A 19,763-nucleotide genomic window follows, 5' to 3' on the forward strand; every position below is an offset into this window, starting at 1 on the left:
CTGTGAGACACTTTACATAAAAATTCACCAGGTCCATGTCCAGGAGGAAGAAGCAGTGTTACCCACCAGGTTATTTCTGTTCATCCACAAGTGTAATTGTAGATGACATCATTTTTTAATTAATCATTTTTTAATTACGTTCTTTTTATCACTGTTTCTTTCAAAATATAACCTGTTATTTTAATAGCGCATGTAAATAATGTAGTACGTGCTGTTTATAGGCTTCACAACGAAAAATCATATTCCACTATAAAAAGTTACCTTTGCAACCTCCAGCCTCAGAATAATCCACATTAAACCCAACTTTCTTATTAACGCTCAAAATATACTTAAAACTTATGAGAATAACAGGAGAGGTTGGAATAAGCACGAAAAAACCACTTTAGCTGAACACATTAATGTAATCTGTAAATTACAATCTCTTATCTTTTTTGCTTCTGAAATAACATATCATCATTGGGTATAAGCCAGGAACCAAAGTCCATTTGCAACATCATACTTTTTTTAATCCTTCATTTGATGTCAGTGTGACAAAGCATTTGCTCTGGAAGAGTTTGTTTTTACACGTTCAGAAAGCCTAGGTCTATTTTTCATTGTGTTTTAAGTAGATAAAACTTACTAGATCATGCCTTGATGCTTTAACTAACATAATCGGGCTGCTTTGAAAGGAGCATTGATGTAGCATGCAATCTAACTGTGGGAAGAGGGAATCAAGCCCTAAAAAGCCATACCTTTTGGGCCAGGTATTCATGCAGTACACACTTTCATGTGTTCAAATGAATGTTTCTGGGCCTATGATAATAAACATAAAAACCTTTAAATGAATGTATTTACAAATGATGGTAGAGCACACTTTTATTAAAAACAACAAAAAAAAACAAACCGTAATATCTAAGGCCACCCTATGATTATCTCCAGATTACAGAGAATTTTCTGACTATTAACTTGTTTCGTTATGGTTCATTGTTTGAGTTGGCTGAAATCAAGATGCAAGCTGTGCAGTAGCTGAGGTTATATTATAGTAAGATTTATATTGTCACTGCATTTTAACTCAGCAACACCCACCCATCAATTTGTAACTGCTGGTAACTAGCCTTCCGTTAGCCTTCTGAGGAGGATTTGAGCCTCAGTGTGACTCGCCTTGGGGTTGTACAGAAACCATGCAGAGCAGAGAATTTATCTCTGCAAACTAAATGTGGCATTATCTTTCCTAGATATTAACCCAGGAATTCCTCCTCCTCCTCCTCTTTTTTTTTTTTTTTTTTTTTAATTCTTAAATTACAGCACTCAATCTGTCAAAGTTCTATCAGGATACATTAGGATCAATTTTAACAATACATTTCTTTGATGTGCTGAAGAACCGTGAAATAAAATAACTCTTACTTGCTCTTAACTGTTTTTCCTCTATTGATTATAGATGAGAAAGTCTGCTTAACTTTCATTATCAAGAGATTACTGCTATCTTATAAGGGTTCATAGGAAAGCACTCCAGTTCTCTGCTGTTACAAGAATTATGAATCCTAGTAAGTTTCACTGACATTTGTTATTAATATTTGTGGGTTTTCTTTTTAGGTTCTTCCCTTCAGAAAGCATCAAAAACTACCAATAGAAATAGTAAGCCCATTGCTGGATTGGCTCAGTCTCACCTGACGTTTGTGAAACCACTGAAAACAGGTGAGCAGAATTCTGATATTCAGTAAGTCAATATCCAATAACTGAACTTATTGCTCTATTACTGTTGCTTGTAGTTGAGACCTAACTGGGTAGAGTTGGGATGAAATAGAAGATTGTACCCGCAGTTAAATGACTAGTAGAAAAATGTGTACCTTTTGTGATGCATCTCGTAAGAAACCTGTTGTAACACATAGTCCTTTCCTCCAGTTTTGCATGCAAGAAGTAAGTGCAGAAAGGTACTTCACAGGTGTGTTCCCCACCAAATGGTGCTTATCGGTGAAATGCTTCTATATCTGATAAAATTTTAATACAACAGCATACCTAAGAAGAGAAATCTTCCCACTAAGCATGTATTGATTTAGCAAATCTGGTACTAGCAAGTTGATCTGATAAGAAAAAATGTGCGTATAAAATGGTTGTTCCTGGAGGTAATATAACTCAACTGGATTTTGTCCTAAGATACGTGTCAAAAATGGCCTGTGTTCCAGAAATGTCTTGTCTTTGTCCTAGTGTTCTAACTTTATCCATGTTTTGTGACTGAAATTTATCTAATGGTGGCTGATTCACAAGTCACTGGAGATTCTAAAAACCTAGATTTTTTTCTGTTCTAGTGCTAGATGGAGTGTCAGACATTAATCTTTTCCACAATTTACTTGTCATGCATTTCAAGGGCTGCTATTCTTTAAATATTGATTGAAGAAGGAGAGACTGAGTTTTTGATTTTGTTTATTTCTTTCAAGCCATTCCTAGGCACCCAATGCCTTTTGCTGCTAAAAACATGTTTTATGATGAACGTTGGAAGGAGAAGCAACAACGAGGTTTCACTTGGTGGTTAAATTTTGTACTTACCCCTGACGACTTCAGTGTAAAAACAAACACATCGCAAGGTAGGGTGCAAGATTTTCACTTTTTTCAGTTACAATGTTCTTAAATGTTTTATTCATGTTAATGAATATCTTAACACTAGTCCTATTTGTCATTTTACTTTGTGTAACAGTAAGCTCTTATATAACGAGTAGATCTGTTTATTTCACAGTTCTTACATTTTACATGCATTTTAAACAGTAAATGCAGCTGCTCTTATCTTGGGAGAAGAGAACCATCATAAAACCAGTGTTCCTAAAGCACCAACGAAAGAGGAAGCGTCTCTAAAAGCATATACTGCTCGTCGTAGACTGAATAAGTTACGTCGGGATGCTTGTCGTTTGTTTACATCTGAAACAATGGTTAAAGCTATTAAGAAGCTGGAAGTTGAGATTGAAACTCGTCGTTTGCTAGTTCGTCGAGACAGGCATCTCTGGAAAGATGTAGGTAAGAATACTAAAAGTTTTCGTACTCTCCTTTCTTGTGAGTAGGAAAAGGATTGCTCATACACTTGGTGGCTTTAATCTAAAATCAATTGTTAGAACATTTTTCTATAATATGAAGTATTTGCCAAATGTATTATCACAAAATGCTCTTTTGCAGGAGAGAGGCAGAAAGTCCTTAACTGGCTTTTATCTTACAACCCTTTGTGGCTGCGTATAGGTCTGGAGGTAAGTGCAAAACTTATTGTCTATAATCAACATTTTAAGAAAATCTAGCAAACTTTCTAGTAGAGAATGTTTCAGGTTTCTGTTTTATTTTCTATTTTATTAATCCAAGTAGCTTTGATTAAGCTATAGCGTGTTTACTTTCCTTTTGCTTTATTATAACTGACTTGCATTAAAAATTGTTTATTTAAAAAGGAAAATATTTAATCAAGGAAAGTTGGACTAATTACAGAAGAGCAGGCTGCAGGTAGCTTCACACCTCACTGAGCTATAGGAAAATGCTTCTTTTTAAGGGAGCTCCTGATCGATTCATCAGACGCAGATTATCAAACATGTTTTTACATGAAACAATATTCTGAAATTTCCTTTGGTTTTATCCTTTAGTCACTGTTTTAATAAATGATTTTTAGAGACTAAATACCACTTGCTATTACAGAATTTCAGTACTATTTCCTTAGTGTATGATATTTACAAAAACACAGAGTGTTTAAGGTCATTTTTAATGGTTCTGCTTTTTTTCTTCTTTCCTTCATGTTAGACTGTTTATGGGGAGCTGATAACTTTGGAGAGCAATAGTGATTTTATGGGTTTGGCAGTATTTATTCTTAATCGCTTGCTTTGGAACCCTGACATTGCAGCTGAATATAGACATCCCACTGTGCCTCACCTTTACCGAGAAGGTAACTAGTATTTTCAAAAATAGGCCACTTCAGCAATTAATTTTTGAACTGCCACTTAATTGGTTCTGTCATTTTAGGTCACGAAGAAGCCTTGTCAAAATTTACGCTGAAAAAATTGCTATTGTTAGTTTGCTTTCTGGATCGTGCCAAACAGTCCAGGTTAATTGGCCATGACCCTTGCCTCTTTTGTAAGGATGCAGAATTCAAGGTAAGAGAGATGTGATTTGATGTCTCTGTCTAATATTGTTCTACATGTGAACATACTGTGACTGAATGTAGGACTTTTTTCTTTTTTAATATCATGATGTATTTTTCTGTAATAAGTCTTGGCTGCTTGTGCTCGTGCTTTTACTTTAACATTCTCAGTACATGACCTCATGGTTATGAAAAAGATTTCCCAAGAACATTTGGTGTTGGTTCTTTTGGAAGGATTCTGCTATGTTGCATTACTTTGCTTCCCTTTCTAAAGCTAAGCTTTTGCACAGTTCTTACATATCATTCTAGCATACTGTACTGCAGCTGATCTTAAACTGCAGGCCAGTTTGATGGGTTTTCTACTTTTTTTCCTCTTATTTTGCTGTTATAAGAGAGTATGCAACATCTGTCATATAAACGCTTTAACTAACAAATGTATTTACTATATTGAAGGAAAATTTCCTGTACTTCTTGTATTGTGCAGACAAACTGAAAGGCATTTATCTTTTTAAATATTTGTATTTAATGTATATGTGTTTTTGTTTGTATGTTTGTTTGTTTAAGACAAGTAAAGACATACTGCTGGCAATTTCTCGTGACTTCCTGAGTGGTGAAGGTGATCTTTCCCGCCATCTTGGTTTCCTGGGACTACCTGTCAGTCATATTCAAACTCCACTTGATGAATTTGATTTTGCTGTAACAAATCTGGCTGTGGACTTACAATGTGGCATTCGTCTTGTGTACGTTGATACAGAATTATTTAGAACTCTTCATTTTCTTTATAAAATATTTAATATTAACTAAGTTAAGGTATTAAACTGTGAAATTCCCCTTGTTAGGAGAGCAATGGAACTTCTAACCAAAGACTGGAATCTTTCAAAACAGCTGAGAGTTCCTGCAATAAGTCGTCTACAGAAGATGCATAATGTTGATATTGTTCTCAATGTTCTTAAAGAGCGAGGAATTCACTTGAAAGATGACAGTGGTAAGGCCTAGAAATCAGTTTTTTTAAGCCCACTGCAGGATTAGTGCATGTTTTATCTCTTTGTTTTATTTAATAGGTGCTTCAATTGACTGTAGGGATATTGTGGACAGACACAGGGAACGAACGTTGGCTCTGCTGTGGAAAATTGTCTTTGCTTTCCAGGTATTACTTTTTTGTTTCTGTTTTTTTTTTTTTTTTTTCTAATTACAAGTGAAAGGTAATGAAAATGTCAGTCCTTCAGTAACTATTTGTTGTCTATGTAGGCGGACTGTAGAACAATTTACTTTGTAAATTCTAAGTGCCTTAGAAATTTTACCTAATACTTTTAACAGTATATTTTATCATTTTTAACCATGCTTTTTTTCTTGTATACAGTCATAAAAGTTTTTGAAGAAAAAAAAACCCACGCAAATACTTCTGAACGTATCCTGTTAAGCTATCAGAATTCATGGCTAGAAAAAAATAACTTTGGTTTCCAAAAGCTTGTAAGAGCTTATTAACTGAGAAGTGAAATTGGCAAATCAAATTTTGAATTGGCTTGTGAGGTAACTGACAGACGGTATTGAGTAAGCTCTGTAGGTGTGTCCTGTTTTCCATTTATATTGAAGCAATTAACTTAAACATTCTAGAAGTAAGATTGAAGGTTTCATAGGAGTTATTGTAAGGAGTTGCAAAGCCACTGGATAAATTCAGTAGAGAAAGCAAAAATAGTTTTCTTGACACTGTTTTCAAAGTTTACTTGAATGAGACAAAGATATTCTTTTTGACAAAGAATATCCAGCTGACAAACTATTTAGAAAGAACATAAAGGTAAAGAAAGATGTATGCCGAGGTGAAATTGACTGTGTAGTCAAAGAACATAAGCGAATTTAAGTACATCTAAATCAAGAATTCCAAAGACTAGCCACAAAACTACCAGAGAGCTGGAAGAACATAATAAAAATCAAATGTACTTATTTTCTTACTGAACTACTATGACAGTGTTGAGTAGTTAACTTCTTCCAGTTGCGCCTCCTGTATTCATGTGCCATACTTGCAGGAAGTGTCGATCTGCCTGGGGGTAGAGAGGCCCTGCAGAGAGATCTAGACAGGCTGGATCTCTGGGCTGAAGCCAATGGGATGAGGTTCAACAAGACCAAGTGCCGGGTTCTGCACTTTGGCCGCAACAACCCCAGGCAACGCTACAGGCTTGGGGCAGAGTGGCTGGAAGACTGTGTAGAGGAAATGGACCTGGGGGTATTGGTCGACGCTCGGCTGAGCGTGAGCCAGCAGTGTGTCCAGGTGGCCAAGAAGGCCAATGGCATCCTGGCTTGTATCAGAAACAGTGTTGCCAGTAGGAGTAGGGAAGTCATTGTCCCTCTGTACTCAGCCCTAGTGAGGCCCCACCTCGAGTACTGTGTCCAATTTTGGGCCCCTCACTTCAAGAAAGACATTGAGGCCCTGGAGCGTGTTCAGAGGAGGGCGACGAAGCCGGTGAGGGGTCTGGAGCACAGGCCTTATGAGGAGCGTCAGAGGGAGCTGGGATTGTTCAGTCTGGAGAAGAGGAGGCTCAGGGGAGACCTTATCGCTTTCTATAACTACCTGAAGGGAGGTTGTAGCGAGCTGGAGTCGGCCTCTTCTCTCTTGTAACTAGTGACGGGACGTGGGGGAATGGCCTCAAGTTGCACCAGGGGAGATTTAGGCTGGACGTTAGGAAATACTACTTTTCTGAAAGAGTGGTCAGGCGCTGGAATGGGCTGCCCAGGGAGGTGGTGGAGTCACCGTCCCTGGAGGTGTTCAAGAAACATTTAGATATAGCGTTGAGAGACATGGTTTAGTGGGGTTATTGGTGGTAGGTGGATGGTTGGACTGGATGATCTTGTAGGTCTTTTCCAACATAGCTAATTCTATGATTCTATAATTGCATTACTTTTGATTAAAGAAATTATTTCAGTGAACAGTGGCTCTGTCCAAGCCCTGTGGATCTGTTAATTGTTATCTGAATCTTCCCACACTATCACAACCCCAGCTCACATACTGCCAATGCATAATCTGGTGAGTGGTAGAAATGCAGAACTCAGTAGAAATGACGGCAAGAAATTGTTTCCTCAGGAAGTAAGGTAAAAATATAGTCTGTTTGAGGAAATTTCCCTTCCCTCCAGCTACTTATTTATGACATTATAAACATTCTTCGCTACTGTCTTCTGCCTGCCTCATTGCCCAGCTTCAGCACAGACTTCCCCTGGTAAACTTCTCTCTAACCTTTTCCCATGAAACAGGGATAGTGTGGGTTTAAGTTCTTTGCTTGAAGCAGTTTGTAGTGGGTGCTGCCACCTGTGATGGCAAGTCCATATTAATCTCTATTGACTTAGTGTGGCAGGTAGTGAGAGTAATTTCTCTTTCTTTAAAAGGCAATACCTAAAGCTTCTGCATCTAGCTGCTCTAATGATGACATAAATAAAATCTTTTTTTTTTTGTCTTCCTTAATAGGTGGATATTCTTCTTAATGTGGAACAGTTAAAAGAAGAAATCATATTTTTAAAAAATGCACATAAGATAAAAATGCAACTGGGTGCTCTCAAGCTTTTTTCAAGTTGTTGTAGAATACAAGAAGACAACAGTAGTAGCCCCTCACCTCAAAATCATAGTGAAAATGTGAAGCTGCTGATGGCGTGGGTTAATGCTGTTTGTGGATTTTACAATATCAAGGTAAAATGCTTATTCTTTAAAAGAGCGGAATTCTTCAAGCTATCAAATAATGGTGTTACAGGCAATGCTAATTAGTTTTAAGTGTCCTTCTCAACTTTATATAATCTGATTTGGAATAACCATCTTCCTGTGGATTGATCTGCAGCATTCCTTTTAAACAAACTTGAGCAAAAGGGTATTGCCTTCTAGTTAGTCTCATGCATAAAAATGCCTTTTAGGAAGATGACATTTTATTTGAAGTGGGCTTTTTTGATGTTGTTTTGTTTTTTAAATGAGTATTCATCCTAAAAGTATTTGTGTATAAGTTTTTCACCGTTCATAGTAACTGTGAGAATGAAACTAGTGTTTAGACCAAGGAGGATTCTTCTCCTCAGAGATGTCTGTTTAGAAGGATTATGTTGTCAGTTATTCTCTCTGAGAAGCCCTGTTAAGAAACTTGTCTTCTGTCAGAACACTGTCACACCTGATAACTTTTCTGAGGGGCAAAATATAGTCTTTGAAACTCATGCAAGTTCAGACCTTATTTCTGCACTGAAGACCTACTTGAGAGCAATCTGTAGAAGTTTCTAGAGATCCTTATGTAGAAACACTGCTTTCTTTTTTAAGTGTTTCCCTTGAAGTTTCATTGTACAGTAATTCACACTTGTTGCAGGTTTCTTACAGCTATATGCCAATGTATAGTCAATGTTCAAAGGAAGCAATAGTTTTGCAACGCTTTTGTTCAAAATAAATGATCAGAATTCATATCTGATCTAGAGCCTGATAATACTGGTTGGCAACTCTGCCCACAGCAAAGAGTTGGAGCCAGAGGATCTTTAAGGTCCCTTCCAATCCAGGCCATTCTATGATTCTGTGACCGGTCACTTTCAAAGGTGTAAGGTATAAACTAGGTATAGAATTGTCTACCAATTAACTGGTATCAAAAAATGAAGGGAATTTTATCTTATTGTATTTTATTAAATAGGTGGAAAATTTCACAGTCTGTTTCTCAGATGGTAGAGTACTGTGTCATTTAATTCATCACTACCACCCATGTTATGTGCCTTTGGAAGCTGTGTGTCAGCGTACAACTCAAACAGTAGAGTGCTCAAGAACTCATAAGGTGGGACTAAACTGTTCCTCCTCATCCTCTTCAGAGTCTGATATTTCTCTAAATGTTATGGACGGAACATTTGACCAAAGTAAGTTACTCAGTGTTCGGAAGCACTTGTTAAACCCACTACTCTTATGCTCGATCTAATTTGACAAATATTTTCTCTTTGCAAAGCTGTAACTGCTTCAGTCTTGTACAAGGAACTGTTAGAAAATGAAAAGAAGAACTTCCAGCTGATCAATAACGCAGTTTCTGACCTAGGTGGAATACCAGCAATGATTCATCACTCAGACATGTCAAATACAATTCCAGATGAGAAGGTGAGATAGCTGACTTGAGAGTTGATGTAAATGTATTCAGCTGTCTTGTGTGGTCCTTAACTTGGCTATATTCTATGTTTAAATAGGTTGTTATTACCTACCTATCGTTTCTGTGCTCACGGCTTCTAGATCTACGGCAAGAAACTCGAGCTGCTCGTTTAATTCAGTCTGCTTGGAGGAAATATAGGTTGAAAATGGAACTGAAACTTTCTCAGGTACTCTATCTGTGCAATACTTGGAGCTCCTACTTTGAGAAATACTAAGTAAAGAGTACAAATTTACTGTTTATACAGGTTTATTAGAATAATATTGGCATTTAAATTAATACAAGTAATACTATTATCAAATTGTACGGACTTGTTGGTAGCATAATCTACTAAAAGCTGGTTATAAACCATTCTAAAGTAATTACGTTTTTTAAAACGTGAATGCTCTTTAAAGGTTAGTGTTCTTGAGGGATTATTTTGTGTTCTAACTAAAATGTAGCTCCCCTCAAATCCTTTTCCCAAGTCAGGTATGAAGTTGCTGCACTGCTTCCTGAACTGAAAAGAGCTGTTCCTTTTAAATTCCTATTAATTATTTTTTTATTTAATTGCATTTTGTAGCTTGTAAAATTAAACTTTCATGTGGATTTACTATTTTAGTTTAGGTGCTAAGCTGCTAAACTTCTCCATAGTGTTTTGAGTCAAGTTGCATATTATTTTGTTTCTTGCTTTTCTAGTAGTTATGCCAGAACTTGTGATGATTGTAAAGCTGTGATACCATTAAGGTTGATAAACACCATAACTCCATCTGAGATTTATATTAGAAACTTGAACAGTGTCCAAGTGAAATATTTTAAGAATCTGTGGCATACAAAGGGGAATTTTTCATCTCCTGTTTATTTATCTGATGAAAAGAATACAGTCTTGATGCTAAGATAAAAGTGTTTCCTTTATAAATAACCTTTAAAATACTTAATAAAAAAGCTGACTGTAGGAGAATGGTGTCAAAAACAAAACCAACAGGCACTGCAAATGTTATTTTGGATTTAATCTTGCAATGTGAGTAACTCTGCTGTGCTGTATTGCAGTATGGATAGACTACTAGTTAGGATTCTGACTAGGTGAGCCTTTTACTTAGGTACTACATCTACAAGTTGCTTTTCTTGTTGCCCTGATGTATATCAGTCTGTTACTGCAGTCTTTGGGATGCTGTAAAAATCTTGGTTGGTCTATGCAGACGAAACTCTGGCTAGATGGACATGATCTGGTGTGGCTGTCTTTGTGTTTTTACGTTACCTCAGTATAGCTGGAAAATGTTCTGGTGTGTACCATTATTACGGATATCTTAAACTCTTGTGAATGAGAACTAAAATTGAGGCTTAAAAGTAGATTACTTGAGGAGCACTAAAAAACTGTAACAGAGAGGAAGTACTGTCAAGGCAGGAAGATGCAGATTTAGGTGATACCATACTTTTACAAAAAACTTAGTGCCAAAGTAAGCATTCTGTTTCAGAAAAGTTATTGAAATAGGATAAAGAAAAGCAATGGTATCGACAAGCCTAATTTTTATAAGATTGCTTTAGATAGTTATTTAATATACCAAAAATATGAACAGCAATCTCAATCCTGACTGTTCAGTTCAAATTCACTCTTTGTAGGAAAGAGACAGAGCTGCTCGGATAATTCAAAAATACGCAATAAACTTCTTGTCTTATCGACGCCTCATGAAGAAACACAATGCAGCAGTCATCATCCAGAAGCACTGGAGAAGATACATAGCTAGGATGAATTTTTTAAACCTAAAAAAGACAAAATGGGAGGAAGCCAGAAGTAAATCTGCCACACTAATTCAGGTAATTTGATTTGAGGTGAGATTACGCAGAGGGGAACCCTCTGAAACCTGGAAGAAACAGTATTGCTCAGGGTCATTTGTTCTGCTTACAGCAACAGATGTCTATTCAGAGAGAAATGGTAATATGGTTTTAAATCTGTAATTGTTCTTTCCTAGTAAATATTGTTTACCGGTATCCCACAAATATTAAAACACTGGGCCTTAAACCAGTCAGGACTAATCAGATCATTCTGCCTTGCTTCTCTGCAGCTGTTGAAGCTAGAGATGATTTCTCTCCTAATGTTATGACACTTGCTATTGGCACTTTCAGAATAGCAGAAATTAGTTACCAGTTTATAGCTAGTAATTCGATAGTTAATTTAAAAAAAAAAATTCAAAAAAAGATATTTTCCCCACTGTTAACCAAAGCATTCTTAAGATTCTTTGGAATGGATATTAAAGAATCACTGATTTAACACATATTTTAATAGGTCTTCTGTTGACAGGGCAATCCTTTTTTTTTTTCCCAAAATCTAAAGTGGTTAAAATGGCAAAGATTCAAGTAATGGGCTTTTAAAAATTGTTTGTTTGTTTCTAATATAGATATCTGGGCATTACAGAATCATAGGGTTAGGAAGTGACCTCTGGAGATTCCCCAGTCTGATCCTGCAGTCCAACTGCCCTGCTAAGGCATGCTCCCTAGAGTAGGTTGCACAGAAAAGCATCCAGGTGGATTTTGAATATCTCCAAAGAGGGCAACTCCACAGTGTTTCTGAGCAGCTTGTTCCCGTGCTTTGTGGATTAAGTAGGAATACAGAAACTTTAAGATGTCTGAGGTCAATAGTCATCAAATTTAGACTTAACTCAAGCTAACTTATTATACTGATATACTAAGAAAATACTAAATTTTCTGTTTTTCCTGTAGGCTTATTGGAGGAGATACTCTGCAAGGAAAAGTTATTTACAGCTAAGATACTATGTTATCTTTGTACAAGCAAGGATAAGGATGTTGTTATCTGTTGCAGCATATAAGCGAATTCTTTGGGCTACCATTACAATTCAGAATCGCCTGCGTGCATCTAAACTGGCAAAAGAACAGCGGCAAAGATATGAACTCTTAAGGTCTTCAGCACTTACTATACAGTCCGCATTCAGAAAATGGAGAAAACACAACATTCAAAAGAAAATTAGAGCTACTTTAGTGCTCCAGCACTATTTCAGAAAATGGCAATCTTCAAAACTGGCTAAAAGAAAGAGAGCTGCCCTTGTCATTCAGTCTTGGTATAGGATGCACAGAGATATGAAACGGTATCTATGTATTAAGCAAAGCGTTATCAAGATTCAGGCTTGGTACAGGTGTCAGACAGCTAGGCGTATTTACCAGGAATATAGGGCACAGATAGTGACCATTCAGCAGTATTACAGAGCTTATAAATTAGGAAAAAATGAGAGAGAAAACTATTTGCAAAAGCGTGCAGCAGTAGTAGTTCTCCAAGCTGCTTTTAGAGGCAAGAAAGCACGTAAACTATACAGGCAAACAAAAGCAGCTTGTGTTGTTCAGTCACTGTGGAGAACGAGACAAGCGAGACTAAGATTTCTACTATTAAAAAAATCTGTTACTATATTGCAATCGCATGTGAGAAAATACCAACAGGTAAAAAGATACAAAGAGATGAAAAATGCTGCTTCTGTAATTCAATCTTGGTATAGGGCACGTGTCACTTCTAAGAAAGCAGCCTCATCTTTCCAGAGGATGCGTCTGGCTGCCGTTGTCCTACAGTCTGCCTACAGAGGAAGGAAAGCTAGGAAAGAAGCTCGCATATTGAGATCTGTGATAAAAATTCAGTCAAGTTACCGTGCTTATGTCATCCGAAAGAGATTTAAAAACTTGAGAAATGCAACAGTGAGAATTCAAGCTTTAGTAAAGATGAAACTAGCACGTAGGTATTACTGTGCCTTAAGGGAAGCAACGCTTTATGTCCAGCGAAGGTATCGGTCTCATAGATATGCTCTTCAACTTAAAGAAGATTATAGGAAATTGAAGGGAGCCTGCATAAGAATTCAAGCTGCAGTTCGAGGTTATCTTGTCAGGAAACAAATAAAACGGTGGAGGGAGACTGCAATATTTCTCCAGGCACAGTACAGAATGAGGAGGACCAGGGCACGTTATTTAACTATCTACTGTGCTGCTGTTGTCATTCAGAGACACTATCGTGCATACCACAAGCAACTGTGTCAGAGGCAGGAGTTCCTGCAAGTTAAAAAAGCAGCTGTGTGCATACAGGCAGCCTACAGGGGTTATAAAGCACGCAAAAAGCTTGAGCTTGAACGTAGAGCCGCTGTCAAAATTCAGACGGCTTTTAGAGCTCATGCTGCAAGAACAAAATATCAGGCAGTGATTCAAGCTTCTATTGTAATTCAGAGGTGGTACAGAACTTGCAAGACTAGTAACAGGCAGAGACTGACCTTCTTAATAACAAGAGCAGCTGTGCTTACTTTACAAGCAGCTTTTCGTGGTTACCGGGTTCGAAAGCAAATTCGAAGACAGTGTGCTGCTGCAACTGCAATACAATCTGCCTTCAGAAAATTCATGGCTGTGAAAACATTCAGACTTATGAACCATGCTGCGCTCACTATCCAAAGGCGTTACAGAGCCAGTGTCATAAGCCGAAAACAACGGCGAGAGTATGTTGAGCTGCGGAACTGCGTAGTATGTCTTCAGGCGATATGGAGGGGAAAAACAGTGAGAAAAAAAATTCAAAAGAAGCACAGTCTTGCAACAATTATTCAGTCCTATTACAGAATGCATGTAAATCAATTAAAATTTAAAAAACTAAGGCAATCCGCTCTAGTGATTCAAAGATACTTCAGAGCTTACTGTATGAAAAAAAAACAGCGTGCGCTTTATCTAAAGACAAAGGCGGCTGTGCTAGTCTTGCAGTCTGCGTACCGTGGGATGACTGTGAGGAAACAACTGAGGGAACTAAGCAAAGCTGCTACAACAATACAAGCAGCCTTCAAATCATACCTGGTAAGAAAGGACTATGTAAGACTTAGATCTGCAGCAGTAGTAATTCAAAGGCACTATCGTGCAGTTATTCACACTAAACGGCAAAGGCAAAAATACTTATCTTTGAAAACAGCTGCAATCAAAATGCAAGCAATTTACAGAGGCGTAAAAGTCAGACGGCAAATTCATTCTATGCACCAAGCAGCTATTTGTATTCAAGCCATGTTTAAGATGCATCACATAAACATTAGATACCAGGCAATTAAAATGGCAGCAATTATAATTCAGAGACAGTACAGAGCATTTTGTTTAGGCAGAGTACAACGTAAAAAGTACTTGGAGCTCAGGAAGTCTTCCATTGTCCTTCAGGCTGCCTTTAGAGGCATGAAAGTTCGACAAGACTTAAAAATGATGCATCAGTCAGCAGCACTGATACAGTCTTATTATCGAATGCACAAACAACAGAGGGCTTTCAGAAACTTGTTGCTGGCAACCAGAAAGATTCAGCAGTGGTATCGTGCTTGTAAGGAGCGAAACACGCAAGTTCACAACTATCTGATTGTGAGAAGTGCTACGCTTTGTCTCCAGGCTGCATTTCGTGGCATGAAAACAAGAAGACTTTTAAGAACTATGAATGAATCTGCTGAGCTTATTCAAAGAAGATTCAGAACTTTTCTCAAAAGAAAACATTTTATTTCCCTTAGGACAGCCACTATTGTAATTCAGAGAAAATACCGAGCAACAAAACTCGCAAAAATTCAACGTCAGAAATATCTCTTGTTGTTTAATGCTGCTGTTATCATCCAGTCTGTCTATAGAGGCTTTGTGGTAAGGCGAAAAATGCGGCAAATGCATCAAGCTGCTACGGTCATCCAAGCAACACTAAGAATGCGTAAAATTTACATTTCTTACCAAGCTCTCAGACTTGCTTCGGTAATCATACAGCAACGTTATCGTGCTTACCGGGAAGGGAAGCGTGTCAGAGAAATGTACTTAAAATGGTACAATTCTGTTTTAGTTCTTCAGGCTGCCTATAGAGGAATGAAAACAAGATGTTTCTTGAAGAAAAGGCATGAGGCAGCACTTTTAATACAGAGAAACTACCGAATGTACAGGCAGTACCACCACTACAGGCGAGTTCAGTGGGCAACCCAGCTAATACAGAGGAGGTACAGAGCGAATAGCCTAAGGAATATTGCAGTACAGCGTTACTCTTCATTTAAGAAAGCAGCTGTTTGTATTCAGAGGGCTTTTCGGGGCATGCGCTTGAAAAAACAACGTCAAGAAATGCACCGTGCTGCTACTGTTGTTCAGAAAAATTATAAAGCTTTTCGAGAACATCAAAGATATCTCTCTCTTAAAGCAGCTGCTCTTGTCTTTCAGAGAAGATACAGAGCTTTGATTCTGTCTAGGCAGCATACTCAGGAGTATCTTTATCTTCGCAGAGCAACTATTCGTATACAGGCTGCTTACAGAGGTATCAGAGTACGCAAGAGCATTGAGCATATGCATTTAGCTGCTCGTACAATACAATCAGCCTATAAAATGCACAGGAATAGAAGGGACTATCAGAAGATGAGAACTGCAGCTACTGTTATACAAAACTACTACCGTTCATACGTTAAAGCAAAGGATCAACGGAAGAAATATCTGATGATTAAGAAATCTGTTCTTCTTATTCAGGCATCTTACAGAGGCGTGAAGGAACGACAGAAACTAAAAAAGATGCATGCTTCAGCAACTGTAATACAATCTAGTTATCGGATGCACGTACAATGTAAATATTATAAACAGTTGTGCTGGGCCGTCAGAGTTACACAGCAAAGGTTCAGAGCCAAAATAGCAAAAGAAGCTGACATGGAAAACTATGCAAAAATAAGAAAGGCCATCATTTGCCTTCAATCTGCTTTTCGTGCTAAGAAGGCAAGGCAGTTCCGTAAAACCAATGCTGCTGCGCTGTGCATCCAATCGTTCTTACGAATGCATGTGGAAAGGAAGCGTTTTCTTGTGAAAAAAGCAGCAGTGATAATGATCCAGTCAGCATTTCGATGCCAGAGAGCAAGGACCCGCTATAAATCCATTCAGAATGCAATAGTTACTATTCAGAGGTGGTATAGAGCATGTCACAGGGCTCGTTTACAGAAAGCTGAGTATTCTCTTCAAAGGCAAGCAATAATAATTATTCAGTCTGCCTACCGTGGCACGAAAGCAAGAAAACTAGCAAGACAGATAAGAGCTACAAGGAAGATTCAGTCTTTTCTTCAGATGGCTGTGCAACGTAGAAAATTTATTCAACTTAAAAGAGCAGCTATTACATTACAAGCTTATTACTTAATGCATAAAGCTAAATCACAGTATGCAAGCTATAAAAAAGCAGCTGTTGTCTTACAGCGATGGTACCGATCCCACTTGATTGTAAAATACCAAAGAATGACCTACTTGCAAACCCAGAAAAAAATTATCATTGTGCAGTCTGTAGTCAGAAGATTCATTGTAAAGAAGAGGTTCCAGAACATTAAAGAAAGTGCAATAAAAATTCAGGTACTTCTTATAAATGTTGAATTTAAATGTTGTTTGTTGTTCTTTGTTGTTATTTGTTTGTTTGGAGAACTGCTACTATTTCAAACAATGGTTCAAAGACATCTATCTTGAAACAGAATTAAGTTGCGCGGTATATTATGTTAAGCATGTAATGTTTACTACAGCGAGGCGCAGAAATGAGTATGGCTCTGTTTTGTCTTTCCTTGCTGAGGCATTCATCTTAAAGGTCATATTCCTTTTTTTCTTACCTTTCCCCTAAAATTTTACTATTTAAAATTTGATCTCTGGTATTTCTGTGTGTTTCTCTTGTCCTTTTAAGAACATTTTTGTCCTAACTGGGTTCCACCTGCTTAAATATTAATAGCTTAATGAATATTTTCTTTGGAATGCAAATGAAAGCTGTTTAGATGTGCTGAAATAAGTGAGCTCTTGTACTGGATATAAGGTGAAGTAAAGGCAGGAAAGGTATGACTGCTGCATTCGTTAAGACTGATTTACTTGTGCCTTCCTAAATATGCCACATTAAGCTGTGCCTTCGTTACCTCCCATTTTGGAGAGAGGGTGGAAGTGGCAGCTTTTTAGTTATTATTTGAATGTTTAGCTTTGTATATCCTAAAAAAGGTGAGTGTCATGATTTTGCTTGAAAGGGAAAAGTAAGAATTAACTGGGGAATCAGAACTGTTTCAAAATTTATTATGTTGTTGATTTTAAGACCAAGTTAGTGACTATAGCAGTACTTAAAAATATGCAGTTAGGTTCCTTGCCAGTACTGTGCAAGTGGGGAAATATTCCAAGATTGTCTTTGTCTTTCAAGGCATTTTTTCGTGGATTTACTCAGAGACAACAATACCTTCGGTGCAAGTTTGCTGCTGTAGTAATACAGCAGCACTACAGAGCGTATCAGATGCGAAATGTTGAACAACAAAGATTCAACCGAAAGAAAAGAGCTGCTATCAAAATTCAGGTAATCCGAGAAGGTGTTTTGTTTTGGGGTTTTTTTTGGAGGAGGAGCAGTTGGTTGTGTTTCTGTTCTGTTTTTTTTTCTTTTTCTTCATGTTTCTTGTACTTATTTTTTTTTATGACATTATTTTTACAGGTGTTAGTGGTATTTGTAGCATTTCCCTAGCTGCTTTTTCAGTTGTTTTAGAAAACAACTTCCAGATATGAGAAACTCATAGATACTTATAATACTATACAGACAGGAATCCTAACCGCCTTTCATGCTGAAGCGACTTTGTCTTTTATTTGGCTTGTTCCATTATAAAAGAAACAGAGGTGATGTTTTTGTTTTTTTATATTTAACAGGCCTCATATAGAGGATTTAAAGCCAGGCAGTTGGCTAACAAAGAGAGAGCAGCACAAGTAATTCAAGCCTGGTTTCGAGGCTGCAAAGCGCGAAAGGAATATGCATCTATGGTCGAAGCTGTGTGTATTATTAAGAGTCACTTCAGGACAAAACGGCAGAGGACCTGGTAATGCTGAATTTGACATAGACTCTCTCCTTCTAAAAGCTTTTGTTGTATAATTACTTTGTACTGCTTTGCACTCTGGCAAATACCTATAGATTCTCAGACTTTGTCCCTCAAGCATGTATATAATATGCTTGAGTGTAATCATGTTGATTTCAGTGGAATTATTCTTTTGCACATGATTTTTCTTACGTTTAAATATTTTTCTGGACTAGAAGCTACTGCACAATCTTAAATTTATGTATTAGGGATTGGGATAGAGTAGGGCTTGATCTTTTTTATTTATCTTTTTATTGTTTATTTGTTTTTATCATTAAAATGGTGCTGGAATGCCCAGGGAGGTGGTGGAGTCACTGTTCCTGGAAGTGTTCAAGAAACATTTAGATGTTGTTCTGAGGGACATGGTTTAGTGGGAAATATTGGTGATAGGTGAGCGGTTGGACTGGATGATTCTATGACTTGGTGATTCTATGATTCTATGAATTCCAGCATGAAGATAATAGGATGACACACTATTTCTTTATAATGCATATTGAAATAGTTAAATGAGCATCCGTTTACTTTATGGAAATGGCTTTACAAGAAATGCTCTACTAGATCAGACAACAGTCTGATCTAGTTTTGTCCCATTCAGATCCGTGTCCTGTCAGAAGCAGTAAAAAATGCTGTTTGGGGAGAGTACATGAACCTGAGCAGTTACTGAGACCTCCCTCAGCATCAGCGTTCTTTAGATTATGAATGTTAACGCTTATATCTTTGCTCATTCCCTTTATTATCATTCTTTGGACCTATTGGGTGTCAACTTGTGTAGTGCCTTTTTAAATCTACTGCTGCCTCCACAGCCTCATTTGGCCGCAAGTTCTGGGAGTACCTACTGTGGGAAAACAGAAAGTACCTATCTATTCTAAACCAGTCATTTTTGTATTGCAGGATTAGGCTGAAAACAGATTTGCCTTCAGCATATCTATCTAAATGATTTTGTAAGCCTGCTCTAGGCCTCTCTCTCATCCGAAGCACCCAGTTCTTCTAAGTTTTACTGTCTAATTCCATTGCTCTATCTTCTCTGTTTTAGTCATTCTTCCCTGACTTTTCTGCATCCTATCTGAGATGTAGAGATCAGAACTGCGTATTGTCCTTACGATTATTTTAAATAGCAGCAAAATTATGTCCTCTGAACTGTTCTTGGTGTTCTTCATCATGATGCCCTGGCAGGTTTTTGACTTCCATTGTTCGCTGGACATAAAATGAAAAGATTTGACCTGATGAAAGTAACATCTTTTTTCTCTTCCATTTAGTGTTTCTATTTTTTCTCAGACTATTCTTAATATTTCAGTGATTGCTGTTTAGCTATTGGATTTTTTTTAAAAGAGATTGCATATACGTATTCTATGGATATAATGACTTATCCAAGCTGTCACTTTCATTGCCTCACTTCCTGTCTCCAGAAGCTTCATGTTGCACTTAAACTTAAAAATCTAAATGGTCTCAACTTTTAGAAAAACCTAAAATGGATTTTCTTGTCAGGTTTTTGAAAATGAAGTTCTGTGCGCTTACTATTCAAAGAAGATGGAGGGCAACCCTTACAGCAAGAATGGTTCGGCTTCAGTTTCTGGCAACTAAGAACGCAGTAGTTAAGATTCAGTTGGCATATAGACAGTACAGGGCTAGAAGACTTTTAAGAAAGGTATGTTTTCACTTGCACTCTAATGTCATGGCTGTATTAAGTTCTCAGTGCTTTTGAGTGAGTTTTGTCATCAATAT

General features: G+C 37.4%; 1 protein-coding gene across 1 annotated transcript in view; it reads left to right on the plus strand.

The window, feature by feature from the left end:
* ASPM (abnormal spindle microtubule assembly) overlaps nucleotides 1–19,763 on the plus strand; it is a 33,273-nt gene that overhangs the window by 6,563 nt on the left and 6,947 nt on the right. Inside the window, exons 4-21 of the mRNA XM_021404150.1 lie at nucleotides 1,573–1,674; nucleotides 2,415–2,561; nucleotides 2,740–2,985; nucleotides 3,142–3,209; nucleotides 3,745–3,886; nucleotides 3,964–4,094; nucleotides 4,646–4,821; nucleotides 4,921–5,066; nucleotides 5,143–5,228; nucleotides 7,536–7,754; nucleotides 8,719–8,935; nucleotides 9,022–9,167; nucleotides 9,254–9,382; nucleotides 10,810–11,004; nucleotides 11,908–16,533; nucleotides 17,348–17,497; nucleotides 17,839–18,005; nucleotides 19,527–19,686. Of these exons, the coding sequence (XP_021259825.1) occupies nucleotides 1,573–1,674; nucleotides 2,415–2,561; nucleotides 2,740–2,985; nucleotides 3,142–3,209; nucleotides 3,745–3,886; nucleotides 3,964–4,094; nucleotides 4,646–4,821; nucleotides 4,921–5,066; nucleotides 5,143–5,228; nucleotides 7,536–7,754; nucleotides 8,719–8,935; nucleotides 9,022–9,167; nucleotides 9,254–9,382; nucleotides 10,810–11,004; nucleotides 11,908–16,533; nucleotides 17,348–17,497; nucleotides 17,839–18,005; nucleotides 19,527–19,686 (7,253 nt within the window). The remainder of the gene's footprint in view (nucleotides 1–1,572; nucleotides 1,675–2,414; nucleotides 2,562–2,739; nucleotides 2,986–3,141; nucleotides 3,210–3,744; nucleotides 3,887–3,963; nucleotides 4,095–4,645; nucleotides 4,822–4,920; nucleotides 5,067–5,142; nucleotides 5,229–7,535; nucleotides 7,755–8,718; nucleotides 8,936–9,021; nucleotides 9,168–9,253; nucleotides 9,383–10,809; nucleotides 11,005–11,907; nucleotides 16,534–17,347; nucleotides 17,498–17,838; nucleotides 18,006–19,526; nucleotides 19,687–19,763) is intronic.

Source organism: Numida meleagris, chromosome 7 (assembly GCF_002078875.1).
Source record: "Numida meleagris isolate 19003 breed g44 Domestic line chromosome 7, NumMel1.0, whole genome shotgun sequence".
Taxonomy (NCBI): domain Eukaryota; kingdom Metazoa; phylum Chordata; class Aves; order Galliformes; family Numididae; genus Numida; species Numida meleagris.